The 14,855-nt window shown below is 36.0% G+C and overlaps 1 protein-coding gene across 1 annotated transcript in view; it reads left to right on the top strand.

The window, feature by feature from the left end:
* SMARCA2 (SWI/SNF related BAF chromatin remodeling complex subunit ATPase 2) overlaps positions 1–14,855 on the top strand; it is a 121,221-nt gene that overhangs the window by 34,146 nt on the left and 72,220 nt on the right. Inside the window, exons 5-9 of the mRNA XM_074932961.1 lie at positions 756–857; positions 3,128–3,377; positions 10,504–10,630; positions 11,868–12,041; positions 12,266–12,439. Of these exons, the coding sequence (XP_074789062.1) occupies positions 756–857; positions 3,128–3,377; positions 10,504–10,630; positions 11,868–12,041; positions 12,266–12,439 (827 nt within the window). The remainder of the gene's footprint in view (positions 1–755; positions 858–3,127; positions 3,378–10,503; positions 10,631–11,867; positions 12,042–12,265; positions 12,440–14,855) is intronic.

Here is a 14,855-nt window from a genome sequence, read left to right as displayed (position 1 = left end):
CCTTTGGTTTTAAGCTTGAGCAAGTGCATAAAACACCACTGTTATGAATAGGATATTGTGGAAACGGAAATAAAAGTGATTTCACTGTGCATTACTGTGTCTGCCCTGATTATGCTTGATTTTTTTGGAATGTTAATCATACTACTCGTTGGAATTTTAATATTTTTCTTAGAGTGAATTTTCAGTCTTTTGTTGCTATGCAGAAAAGTAGACTAAAAAATCTGGAGCAAATCGACTCATTATTTAGGTGGTTGAAAGTAAAACAAACCATGTATTATGTGTTTTCAAGTGAAAAACATAAGGAAAAGAAAATGTTCTTTTTTTTTTCTCCTAATGATAATAGATGTTACAATGCAGTAAGCAAGTACATTTTGGTCCTAAGAAAACTGTTACATTAAATGCTCTGCACCTGTTTGCTTCTGTACACTTCTATTACTGAGTTTACATTAGAAATCGAGGATTAAGATGATACTATTTTCTTTTTAATAATGAGTCTAATAATTTCACTGGTCACTTCATTTCTGTGGCTATGGCTTTTGCTACCAAGGAAGGGTTTTTTTTAGGAGAGGTGATTTTAATATGCTTCATTATATATATATATATATATATATTCACAATAAGATCTACTTAAATCCATATTTAATGAATAAAAACACTACTTGCCTGAACAGACTAGCATGCTAGAAAGCAGAATAATTTTTGAAAACTTGAAAATGCTTTTTCTTAATAAGTTTCTTTCGCCTCTCAAATTACAGGTATTGGGTTACATACAATGAGTGGCACTGCAACTGGACCAGGGCCTGCTCCAGGTATGCCTGGACATACAGCTGCCCTTACCTCTAAAACTTGGACTGAAGGTATAGTGGAGTATAATGCTCATTTTTTGGCACGTACACAGTGTGGGTAGAGTTTGGAGAAAAGATGCAGGGAGAAAAAAATGGAAGGTAAAAAGGCATTTAGAAAAAGTGTAACCTTTACTATGCCTAGAACTTGAATCAAGGAGAGTCTAACCATTTATTAATCCATAAATGACTCTACACATGAAATTACTGCAATTGTAAGGCAGCCGGAACATGAAGCACCTTTTTACAATTAGAATGAAATATGTAAGCTGTCTGAGGGACAGCCATAAAATCTGTTTAGCAAGTTTTATTCTGAGGATGCTTGATGGCAGCAAGCTTGTCTTTGAACTATAGTCTTTGCTACTGTAAACAAAAGTTTTCAAACCATGGTAGAACTACGTTGCCTTTTTTTAAATTTTATTTGCATTGCTTTGAAAGTTCAGTGTAGCCTTTGAGATCTAATGAACAGTGTAGTTTTTTTCCCCTGCATGATAATCAGGTTTTGAACCAAATCATTCAGATTTGGATTTATTGTTTGAAAGTAGAGTGGAAGAAGTGTTGTATTGAAAAGAATTAGAAATCCCTAGTAATGTATTTTGTTTAAAGTTTTTGGGGTTTTTTTGGAGAGATTAAAAAATAAATACAATATTGTAGGATTGCTAATAACGTGCTTCTCATACAGTAGAAATGTTAGATTCTGTTGTTGCTTGTGGGTGAATCTGGGGACAGTGATGACTCCACGATAGGTGATGTCATAAAACTTCTGTGTCATTAGTCAGCTACTTAGAAGAACATTAAAAAATATTAAATACCAGTATGTAATCAGATGTAGAATTGCTTTTCTTGGAATACTCCCAATGAATACTTACAATTTATGTGGGTTAATATAGAGAGGGAAAAGTGTTTCTTGAGAGGTTGTATGTATGAGTTTACCAGGCATGGTGCCTTCTAGTTCAAATGCTGCTAAAAAATTCTGGCAGGTATACAGAATTGCTAGATGGATTGTTTTATCTAAAAAATACAGTATGTCATAATAATATGTTTGTCCTGTTTAACTATAGGCTTCTTACTGCTTGTCTTTTTTCATACTTTTTTGTAATAAGAAAAAATTTGTTTGCCCTTGCTGTGTCTGTTTGGAGGTTTTATTTGATGTGTTTTTACAGATTGTGCTTATTTCTTTAAATTTATTTTTCATTCATTACACAATTGTTAGTGGCAGTGTTTGCCTTACAGTTCAATTTGAATGATTCACTAAAAGCTGAGCCTACACAGAGGCTGTTGGTGGGCTGGGCTTTCTTTCTTTCTTTAATTTTTATAAACTGAAATGTAGTGTTGCTAAATACAAAATCTACAGCTTGTGCTCAGGTTCCTTTTCTGGAGTTTGATGCAGATGTGTGAACGACAGACAGATGGTGATCTCTGAAGGAATCTTTTTATCTAAGTATCAGGATGTTGGGGTTGAATTAAGGTTGATTACAAGATTGCAGGTGTACTTTGTAATTGTTTTACCTAGCATTAAATTGCTATGACTCCTCAGACAATTAAGCGACATCTTTATGGTTGCAATTTAAATTGTCAGTGACAATTTTTGAACATCTGAATGCATGGGTAACTTGTCATAATAGCATACTGAAATCTATGGCCCTTAGCGTCTGTAAATGGCAGGTACTATTTTCATGTTAACTGAGGTGTTAATTTTCAAGACTATTAGAATGCTGTAAGAGAAAACAGTGATTGAATTCCTGGTATTTTAAATAATTAAATACAACTAATAGGCACTTGTAACAAAACAAAAGCTATTTATATATGACAGGTACTTTCTAAGTACAGTTACAGAAATGTTAATGTGGCTATCTAGTTCTAATAGAGTTCTAAAAGCAGATCTGCTTGTGCTTGTTGTCAGGTTGTAATTATAGATGTCTTCTAAGTGGTCCAAGAGTAGTGAATAAGAGGCAGAATTAGGTCCTAGACTTGCACAAAATCATTTCTACAGCTTTTTTAGTTCTTCTAATGCTAGAATTAAAAGTCAGCAGGAAGGGGAAAAGAAATGGCATTCATCGTTAGGTTTTAAGTATTTTGTTTTTCTTTGGACCACTTCCTGCAATGTATGGTGTACTTGCATTTTAGTATGTCTTTGTAAATAAGAACTGTAGTCTATCTCAATGGGCTTTATCTGATGATTTTGAATGTTTACCTTAGCTTCATATTCTGTCTCCAGAAACTGCCTTGATTGTGTTACTGTGTTTCATATTTCAAGTTATGAGAAAGTACTGTTTATGATTCAGGCCAAGCCCCAGATATGAGTGTCTCCAATGCGCAGCAAAAGCTTCCTGCACCCCCCCCCAGTGGGAGGCCTTCTCCTGCCCCAGCTGCTGCCCAGCCTGCTGCCACCATGCCTGGGCCTTCTGTACCACAGCCACCACCAGGACAGCCTTCACCCATTGTTCAGCTGCAGCAAAAGCAGAATCGCATCAGCCCTATCCAGAAGCCACAAGGACTGGATCCTGTTGAAATACTCCAAGAACGTGAATATAGGTAAAAGCAAATATCAAGATTCAATTGTATACGTAGGTTATTGTTTTCACTTTCTCAGCTGAAACTCCTTTCAGTCAACTACTGCAGTGACAGGTAGTGTAAGCTGAGCTTCCAGAGGGAGAATGTGTCAAACAGAAACATGGAAATGCCAAACCAATCAATGATTTAATTCTACCCCAAGTTATGAACTAGTAAAGCATACTGATAGAATCAGTGCAAACCAGGTAAGTTGAAAACAGGCTCAAGGACTCTGCTGTCGTAGTGTATTACTTGGACGCTGCAAACGCTGGACATTAGGAAATCAAAATTCTTGTAGTCTTCGGAGAACCAATTAGGTGCAGGAATTTTTCAGAATAATAAGTGAAAAGGAAGTTAGAAGAGAACAGTGGGGGTCAAAAGGCTGATGAGTTAGTGGCCACAGCAAAACCAAATTTTATTAGTGATGACGGGATTGGCTGGACTACCAAAGAGTAGAGAGATTATTAAGGAGATCACAGGCAGGATTGAAAAAAAAGTTTACCAGAAAGCATGATCGTTAAAAATTGCCTCCTGAGTGCCCTAATTAGATGGTGAATTATATTCTTTTTACAAAGTATAGAGGATGATATTTCTTGGGGAGTTAGAAGGAGACTTCTGCCCATCAAGGCTGTTCAACAGTTGACCTTGAGAATCTGCCAGGCAGAAGGATCTTGACCTGCACCTGAAGTATGTTCCTGATCATTAACAGTCAGAGGAAAGAAAGTGCACTTAGCATATTTACTTGTTTTGGACAGATGATGCATCTTCTAGTTAACTACAACAATGAGATTGTAGGGAAAGGTTGCCAGAAGAGGTGGTGATCTCCCTGAAGACTAGTTTAGTGACTTTTGCTTTATGAAGGTAAAAAACCATGAAGTGTTTAGGATGTGGTGCCATGTCCAGAATCCAGGCCTTTATCACAGAAAAGCTCTTACTTTTTGCACAAGATAATGCTTCAGTAATTTATTGGCATGTTATTGTGGCCGTTCTGTCAGTCTTACCAGTTTTACCTTAGACTGAATGGCTGTAACTGTTTCAGCATGAGCAATCACTATTTCTCTATTCACTTTTCAGAAAGCTTGTACAACACACTGGTTTCACAGTTGTTCTAAATGAAAAATTATAGCGTAATCTGAGCTAAGAATGATGTGGCCAATATAATGTAACCTTTTTGCATCTGTTAACCGGAAACGGTTACTCCTTCTGTCTTTCCTGCCTTGCTCCATTGCACTATTTGTGCCAAGCTGTTATGTCTTAGTATTCATAAATGGAGGAAAGTGGGGAGTGATAGCAGTGTTGCATTTGCTAATGTTGAGAACTAGTTGCAGATACAGCATATCCATTAGGTTCTAAATACCCTGATCTTCTTGGCAGAGTAAGTGAGGTGGAAGTTTGCTAGGGATTCTGCAGCAGAAGAGTTTTATTTTTTATTTTTTAAGGTAGCACATAGATAATGATCCAAGGTTTTTTGATGTTGAACACTGCTGGAATTTGGTTTTGCTTTGCATACCAGAATGCTTAGAACTGCTGGAAGTCTTTTCATTATTTAAAAGTGTGTAAGTAACATCAGACAAAGCTTTGAAAAAACAGTTTAACAGATTTTGTGCTTTGGATGGTGCTAGATTTAGCTTTAGTATAGGCAAGTTTAATGCAGAAACATGAGGTATTCACACTTTCTTCATAAAAAAAGGAGTAAAAAAAGTCAATATAAGCATTTGTATCCTGAAACCAGTGAAGTTAGTGAAAGTTTTATAAAACTATTGTCTCATGAGATCTCTCAGCAGTTAACTTTTTTAATAAAGGGGCATTTTACTTTGAAATACTTAGAAAACTGAATACTCATTTTCATGAAAAGGCAGAATTATTGTGTAGGTATTTTAGGGATTCATATTTCAATCATATAGGTAGACCGAAAAGGTAAAATTCTGGTATACTGCCTTATTGTGAGGAAGTTTGAGCTTTGCATCTGATTAAGTTAGGAATTCTTGAAAATTGCAGATTAGGTTTACTTAGTGACTGTACTGGTTTTGTCTGGGATAGAGTTAAATTTCCTCATAGTACCTTGTGTGGAGCTGTGTTTTGGATTTGTGCTGAAACAGTGTTGATAACACAGGGATGTTTTCATTCTTACTGAGCAGTGCTTGCACAGAGTCAAGGCCTTTTCTGCTCCTCACACCACCCCACCAGTGAGTAGGCTGGAGGAGTACAAGGTGTTGGGAGGGGACACAGTTGGGACAGCTGATTCCAACTGACCAAAGAGATATTCCATACCATATGATGTCATCGTGCTCAGCAATAAAATGAGTGGGAGGTTGGTAGGGGCACACTGATTGGGGACTGACTGGACATCAGTTGGTTGGTGGTGAGCAGTTATTTTCATTTGCATTGCTTGTCTTTCTTAGGTTTTCTTTTCCTCCCTCTATTTTTTTTGTTTCTCTCTTTTCCTTACAATTAAGAAAAAATTCTTTAAAATTATTGAACTGTTTTTAGCTCAGCCCGTGAGTTTCTTTCTCACTTTTAATCTTCTGATTCTGCCCTCATTCCAGCAGGGTGGCAGGAGGGAAAGTGAGCAAGTGACTGTGTGGTGCTTAGATGCTGGCCAGAATTAAATCATGACAGGGACCTTTAACATGGTGTTTCTGGACTACAGGTGCAAAATGTGCTGCTGGGGAGACAGTAATTTAGTGGTAATTCATGAGATACGTGATAAAAAGCTAGTTACTGAGGTGTCTGGCCACTTCTCTTACTGTATACTTACCTTTCAAGTGCATAACAGCAGACTTTCGGGAGAGAATATAAGCTACTGCATACATATTTCCATTTCTTAATGGATCATATGTATTATGTGTTAGAGTATGTCCTGCACACAGAACTATATTGTAAACATGAGATACTTTTGGTTATTGCTGTTAGAAAATTACATGTAATTTTTTTTTCAGTGATATCAGCTCTTTTTTCTTTTTTCTTTTTACTAGGAGATTATGTATTGTGTTTCATCAAACAATTCATTAGATAGGCATTTAGAAGTACAATATATCATTCCCATTTATTAACCACATGTTAAATAGACCCGTACAAATGGAGAAAGAGTAATGCACCTATTAATATATTGCAGGATTTCAGAAAGCTTTGAATCTAATGAAACATCAGCAGACTGCTTTTTCCCCCTGAGATCCTTGATGTGATTATAAAAAAGGGTCCAACATATATTAAAAAAGAGAAAGAAAATGAAGAGTTAATGTTGATGTCACATTCACATGGTTGTGCTGAGAAGCTATTTGCAGTGTATGTTGATTTGAGATGAGATTATATGATAATTGTTGTTAATCTCTGTGTGACTAAAGGTAGATAAAAAGAAATTTAGATATTTAAACTTCTTATATTGATAAGAACTTTTCTTGTATGTGGAGTGCTCTTAAACTTGTGTTCTTTGAGGTCTGGATAAAATGGAAAATTCATACCGTGCTTTCAAAACTCTCCTTCACACTTTCTTCAAAATAAAGTGCTGCTTTTTGATCTCACTGAATAGATCTCTTAAAGCTAATAATGTGTGTAATACATTGTTGTTCTGTTATGTGGAAGGACTTTTTTCCACCTTCTCATTGCTAATTGAAAAAAATACACTTGCTTGTGTTCTGTAGATTGTCCATTGTTTCATTCTGTTATCTGTGAAGTCTCTTCTTACGTATCTTCATGGTTTACTGCATGGCATCCATGCCAGGCAGGGTTGAATGTGCAAGTGTAACCTCTGCTGTTTACTCCAGTTAGTGAGGAAGACGTGTGCATCACTTTGCAAAGAGATCTATGTAGATACACTAGCCACTCTCAGCATGCATGAAGATAAATTGCTGGACTGCAAAGATTTATTAAATGTATCCTTGAAATGGTGACATTATATCCTTCAGGTGCTTGTGGAAAGCATCTAGGAAACTTTTTTCTTTGGATTCTGCTTACCTAATGGCTATCAGTATTTTTCCATGAGGACAGCAGTAGTCCAACAAACTGCAGTCATTTTCTTTAAAGACTAGAAGGTGTCTGTGGTGAGAAACACCTCAAGTAGTTGTTGTATTCACTTGATTTCAGATGTCTGTCATACATGATTTTTCAAAATTCTACTGACTGCTCAAGAAAATACTATTGCTATTACTACTACTGTTAGCATGCTAGACAGTATAATTAGTACTTCTAGGAAAGTGTGAAATTAAAATTCAAAATATGTTCCTTTTTTGGTTTATATGTAACCCATCTGGTTGCCATTTTTCATTATTCTTTCATATGTGTGCTGTAGATTTTCATTAGTATTTAGGCATTTTATTTTAACAGAGAATAGAACTGAGTTTCAGTGAGAGTTTTCCAAAGTAGAATCTGTACTGAATTAGAAACACCTTTTTTTTTTTTTTTTTTTTTTTTTTTCTCCTTTTTTCCTATTCCTTCCCTCTGGCTGGATTATAAAAGGAGGGTAATCATTCACAAAAGTGCAGAAGTGTCATTGTTTGTAGCTCAGTGCAGACCTCTGTTTTTGCGGTTATTTCAACATATGAAGGAAAAAAAATTAGAGGAAAAGTTATCCTGGAAATACTAATCTGCCTTATAATTTAATGATAAAATTTTCAGTGCATTTATTTTTGATCAGCCTTTTTATAAACCCAAGGTGAGAAAAGCAAAGAAAATTATTAGCAGTGTGGAGTCTCTTATATGGGAGTGGACTGTCATGATGGGACATAATAAGCACACTCTATAAGCTTGCATTATGTTTAGTAATATCAAGGAAGTTGTATATTTGGATTTTTATTATAATTTAGATGACAGAATTATGGCTTGGCTTTGGCTATTTCTTTGGCTATTGCTTGAATTCCTACTGTGTAAATTTTTATGTCAGCAGGCACTTTCACCTATGTTATACCTGAAGTTAAAGAAGCAAGCCAATTCTGGCAGAACTAAGTGAACATTTAATTTCATGTTTGTTTGTGAAATGACTCATCCATTTATCTAAAACTATAAGGTATGTCAGGAAGGACCTAGATTAGTTTTTTGTGCTCATCCTCTTGTCTAGTACAAGAAGTACTAACAAAAGAGAAAAAAGAAAAAGAAAATATGTTCAATATTCAGCTGCCTTACTAAGTTCACAGCTCAAGAGAAGTTTGGAAAAGTTGTGACTGCTCCCCTAAAGTTTCATTAAACTCAGTGAAACTGGAATTTGGCTACAAGTGTTTTGTAGGTGATAGTTTCAGAAGAAGCATTGCAACTATTTGAAGAGAGAAGCGGGGAAATAATTATAGTTCTGATGCATGATTACATTCATGTGTGAATAATCAACAGGCAGAACACCCATCAGTGATTTAGTAACAGTATCCTTTTTGTACATTATGGCTGCTTTTTATATGGATGTTCAATAGTGCATATCTTCAAGAAAACTGCTTAATTCTCGAGATTTTGCATCATAGGTGCACTAAAATCTCTTTGCAATAACTGAGATGCCCAGTGATGGGTGAAGTTGTACAAAATGTGGACTTTTTTAGTGCAGTACATACACTTAAAAGAACAAAATACACCAATGTCATGTTTTGAATGAATAATTTTCTTGCTGAAATCCTAAAGTTCTCTGGACCTGGACAAACATCTGTAGCTTTTAATAGAACTTTCTCTTACTAAGACTTCTTGATTTACTTTTCATTCTGTATGAAGAAAACTAACCTAATTCTGCTTCAATTTTTTGCTGTCTTGAGGACACTAAATTAGTCTTCTGCAGTAATGCAGCATTACTGTCTTTTTGTTGTTCTGGGAACTTCAGAAGTCTTCTGGTGATATAAAAAATGCATAGTTTTAGGAAGTATAGGAGTATTAGGAAGGAGTACTATTACAGAATAGATGTTGTCTGCAACTGTACAAGTGATTCCAGTTGCTTTTCAGATTATAAGTCATGATGCATGCGGTTACTGTGAGATGCTACTATTTTGATTTGTTCTGACTCTATATCAGATGTAACCATTTTGCCTGATGTGTGATCTGCTTTCCAGATGTGAGGCTGACATGTTGAGTGTATGGGAGATTATATCACTGTACTAATGCTGTGGAGTGATGAGGGGGCAAAAGGGCCTGGGAAAAATGACCACTGTATGCAAAGAAGCCCTATATGAAAGTATTTTCATTCTCCCTCCACAGCAGTTCCAAAGTCCTCATTGCAGGAAAACAGCAGCAGACACCTTTTCCTAACATGATCTGATGTTTCTCCTTTGTGAAAGTAAAGGGAAATTTTACAAGTCCTGTGCAGTATAGGGAGATGACATACCTTCCTGTTCCTGGGCCTTAAGGTTTTTGATTCTGTGAGAGGACTCTCTGGGTTTGTTTGTGTGTGTGTGTGTTTGTTTTTGGCTGGCGTCTGCTGTTTGTTATTTATTTTTTCCTAAAGCATGTCGAAAATGGCAGATGCTGATTCAGTTGAATGTAGATGCAGTGGTTGGATAACTTAAAATTTTGGGGTCTGCTGTTTTAGTGCCTGGGCAAAATTTGCGGTTCGTAGAAGTACTTGCAAATAAAACCACAAAAGCTGTGTAATTTCAGTGTAAAAAGTAGAAAAAAACAAGTTCTGTCTGGCTTGTCCATTATTCTCTTTGTCTCTTGAATTTGCAAATTAATGCAAAAGGAGCTTGTAAAGAAAGAATGAAATAGAACCTGATTTACAGTATAAGAGCTATGTTAAGTGTGAATACTTTACTGAAGAACTTTTAATATGTCAATAAAATAAGCTAGCAGAATTCCAGATATTAAGGAAAGTTCTGTCTGTGTCATCACTGACTACACTGCATAAAACAATATCCATCAAAGAAGCTTGGAAACAAATCTGGTATAGTATGAGTAAAATAAAATTCCCAATTCTTTTCTTTTCTTTTTTAGTCTAAATTAAAACAAGGGCCATATTTTCATTATTTGACAATTTATTTTCAAAGTGGAAAAGGATACCTAATGTAATCTCTGCAAAAACCTGTTAGTTAGAAACAATTGGTAAAAAACAAATAAATGCCTGAGATAAATTGCCTCTATTTACTGTATAATTTTGATAACCACACACAATTTCTCCTGTGTCTTATTCAGTTTTCTATTTACTTAGGCTTCAGGCTCGAATTGCTCACAGAATCCAGGAACTGGAGAACTTGCCTGGTTCTCTGCCCCCTGATCTGCGAACCAAAGCTACAGTGGAGTTGAAGGCACTTAGGTTACTGAATTTCCAGCGCCAGGTAATGCCTTTTGCGTCAGAAAAATTCTCATAGAGGTCACAGTCAAATGTGTTCATCTGGCAAAGAGTAAAATGGCAAGAGATTTTGCAGCAGCACTGATCCTGAGCAGGAGATTTCGCATAAGAGCAAACTTGACCAGTAAGCAAGTCACAGAAATATTTAACTTAGATTTTATTTTGTTTTGTTAATAAGTGTGCAAGCATTCTTTTCACTTCTTGCTTTATTTTCAGTCTACAATGTAACTGTAGAACTGTGTCTTTCATAACGAATACAGCATTGGCACAAAGACAGAACAACAGCTGGACAGGCTGCGAGCTGATTTCCAACACAAATCCCAATAGACACCTCTTTCTGGACATACTTCATATTTGTCATGGGTCCCCTTGTTTCAGTAAGGGTTGTATGTTGGTGTTGTGTGTGGTATTTCTCTGTGATCTGTTTTCAGTATTTCCACAATGGCACATAGACTTTGAAAACTAAGTGTAACAAGATCATACCTAAGATATAAGTTGGATGTTAAGTGCATGTATCAGCAAATGAATTTCAGAAAGGGAATCACACTGCCAAACTCTTATGGGCTTCTTGCCATTGGCTTTTTCAGCTAGTTTGGAAGAACAAAGATGTGATTTGGCAGGTCAAGCAAAAATACTTCCTGACAGAAGCTTTGGCAGTAATTGTACCACGATGTCCAAGTCTTCCTTCTCTCTACCCTTGGCATTCCTTTGTAATGAAGTTTTGTCAGAAGTCAGATGAAAAGCAGCAGGCTCTCCCTGTTGTACTGCTGGCAGTACTGTTCTAAGCCCTTAAGATTTACCTCTCCCTGCCATCTCCTGTGCAGCTGGCAATGGAACAAGTTGTCAGCAATGTTCAGGTCCAGCTCTACAAAGTATGTTACATATGTCGTTCATTAATGTTTTACTTCGATGGTGTCACATCTTGGCTAGCCCCTTTCATTGCAGCAGGACAGTCATTTGCAGATCTTATGAAGAAGGAAGAAATGCTTAAGAGCGATTTAACACTTCTGATCATCCTGTGAAGATTTAAGATTTTTTTAGGGAGACAGACATAGCTGCTGCAACTGTAGAGATGCTGGATCTTTTCATAACTATAATGGAAAGGGAAGAGGAGACTGGGACATCTTCTGGACTGTTACTGTTTTACTCTGTCATACCAGTGTTTAAAGTTGTTCATGTATTAAAAAATATTTTTTAAAGTGTTTCTGTTTTCCCTCTGGTAGCTAAGACAAGAGGTAGTAGCATGCATGCGTCGTGACACAACACTGGAGACAGCACTGAACTCCAAAGCCTACAAACGAAGCAAGCGCCAGACTTTGAGAGAGGCCCGTATGACAGAAAAACTTGAGAAACAGCAGAAGATAGAACAGGAGAGAAAGCGTAGACAGAAGCATCAGGTATTTTAACTTACTAGCTGTTTGCCCCATGACAGAAATGCACCTTGCTTTGCTGTGTGGGTCTTCTCTATTACATATTCTATTTACCTTTGGAGTTTCTAAGATTAAAAAAAATCTGAATCATGATAAGCAATTGGAAATTTTTAAGATTAGAACTTCCGTATTCATGATTTCAGATCCTGTGCTTTGTCCAGGACTTTGCACTAACTTGTTTCTCTTTCTAGGAATACCTGAATAGCATATTGCAGCACGCTAAAGATTTTAAAGAATACCACCGGTCAGTCGCTGGGAAAATACAGAAACTTTCTAAAGCGGTGGCAACTTGGCATGCCAACACTGAACGTGAGCAGAAAAAGGAAACTGAGAGAATTGAGAAAGAGAGAATGAGGAGACTAATGGTAAGGAGTAGAGGAAAGAATATTTTAGCTAAAATTACATACGGTATCCTTTTAATATTTCACATACAGTCTCAGCCACATACTTGTATTTCCTTTGCAGAGTAAAGCCTCTGTAAGTGTAAAATGTATAAATCTAAAACTGCTGCAATTTGATTACGTGTATTTCTGATGATGGTAGTGAATTGTGACACTGTTTATTTTAACCTACTTCTTTTTTTAAGGTTTTTGATAAGAATAATTGTCTTTTCTACCAGCATGAAAACTTAGCACAGCCACTTCTGTATAACACTTAATCTCATTGACTTAATATACTAACACTGTTACTTATAATTGCAGGGGTATTGGTCCATTATATAAATACTGGACTCTGTTTCCTTTCTAGGTTTATAGTTTTGATTATATGGTTAATTTGTTCATGGCATTACTCTCCCAACTTCTACATAAAGCTGATTTCATATGTGAAAATATGTAACCAATAGCAGTAATCTATGTATCCTGAGAAGTAATAGGACTCAGTTCTACCCATTAATGCTCCAGCACCATACTCCTTGCTATTTCATAGCTTTCCCTTCCTTGCACCTGCACAACATAGTTGTACCATTCTTAGGACCGAGTAAAATGGGTTTGTGTATAACCATGTCTTTTCAGAATGTTATGGAACTAGTTAACAGCCTGCTTGCATTTCAGGAGTTAGAATAATTCTGGAATTTAAAGTGTAGACAGATCAATATGTACATGTTTGTTAGCAGCTGGAGTTGGAAAAACTTTTTCAAGACATTACTTAGCTCTTTTTTAACACCTTATTAACATTTTACCAACATAGAATTGAATGGGAGTTGACATACTTTGAAACATGCTGGTGAAAACCAGTATCTAATATGGGTGCAGAGGAAACAGAGACCTTTAGTCCTTGTCTAGATTCTGTTCCCATCATAACTAAGGGCTGAACAGTTTGGCTTTAAAAATCACAAACCAAAATGTAGAAATAATTAAATATAAAAATGATAAAAACTTAGAAATAACAGTATGTGTCAAATGTAAATGAAGGACTTGCATAAAAGAATAACAAATGTTTAGGCCCTAGAGCATTCCTTAAAATAACATAGTGATCAGCGTTATAAAGCTGTTTTATAGTTAGAGACAATTGCCAGCAGTCTGTCTAACCAACCGACCTTTTAAAAATTTTAATTATTAAAGACAAAAGAACTGATAAAAAAAAGGTAAGCTTGATATTTTATAAATATTTCTGTACATCATAATGTTGAACTTATGTCAGTCTAACATGTAGTATGATAAATAAAAAGATGTCCACTGCTGAAAAATAGGAAGTAGATTTGAATGTGCAGAAATTGCACAGGATACTAATGCTTCCAGAATATCAGTGCTGTCTCCTGAGGCTCCTTCACCAAGGCTGTGGTTAAGCTCTTACCATAGATGCAGCACTTTGTAGACATTTTTGGTGTGGGGCTTTGCACTCATAAGTCTGTCCCTACTACTTAATTTAATTCTTATGCAAAAGAAAACTATGTGTTATGTTAGTGGAGTTATTTTGTCTATTTAATTTTAGTCCAGCTGTGATAAATTTGGAATTTGCAGATAGGCACTAGGGGTTTTTACAGCCATCATCTTCTCTCGGATGCTTAGTGTGGTCTAGAAAAATGTGCTGTCTAAAACACTTCACATCTCTTTTCAGGAATGTTGAATTCATTCCACAGATTATCTTTCATTGACTACGATTAGAAATGGTGATTGTGTCACAGCTCATGAATACTAGTATATTTCATATGCAGGAATGGGCACTGGTATGATTTAAGAAAGATATTGTCAACACAAGCTTGAATGTGTAAAATATGTATCTTAGCTAGATTACAAGGACTGTGTATTCAGTAATAAGAAAAAAATCTAAAAACTTAGGTTTTGATTGTTTTAGTTCCGATGACTTGAACATTACAACTGAATTTTACAAGCAATTTTACAAGCTCAGTTTAAACAATGCAACTGTTCTTGCCAACTATAGGCGGTTCTGGTGTGTCTTCAGAAAGGCAAGAGATTTTTTTGTATCTCCCAGATTGTTGTCTTTTAATCATCTTCAAAATATTTCTTGCTTGTGTTTGGTTTCTAGAAGGCATTGTATACTTCTTTTATTTGCTCTTTTAGCCAAAATTGACAAAGGCATCTCTGTTGCTTTCCTTGTATTTTTCTGACATGCTCAAATGCTGCATTGTATCTTCACAGCACATGAAAATAATATTTTCTGGTATGTCTTACCCCTAACAACACACTTATGCAGTACCGTAAGGATGCCGAAGTTGCCAGAATGACTCAGAGATAAGGCTTATCTGGTGAATTCTGTCTCAAATAGTGACCTGTATCAAAGATGAAATACACAAGAGTAGAAAGATGATACATAATCTGT

This window comes from Athene noctua, chromosome Z, assembly GCF_965140245.1.
Source record: "Athene noctua chromosome Z, bAthNoc1.hap1.1, whole genome shotgun sequence".
NCBI lineage: Eukaryota > Metazoa > Chordata > Aves > Strigiformes > Strigidae > Athene > Athene noctua.
The sequence above is the reverse complement of the archived record's forward strand: the minus strand, read 5'-3'. Positions and strand labels throughout refer to the sequence as shown.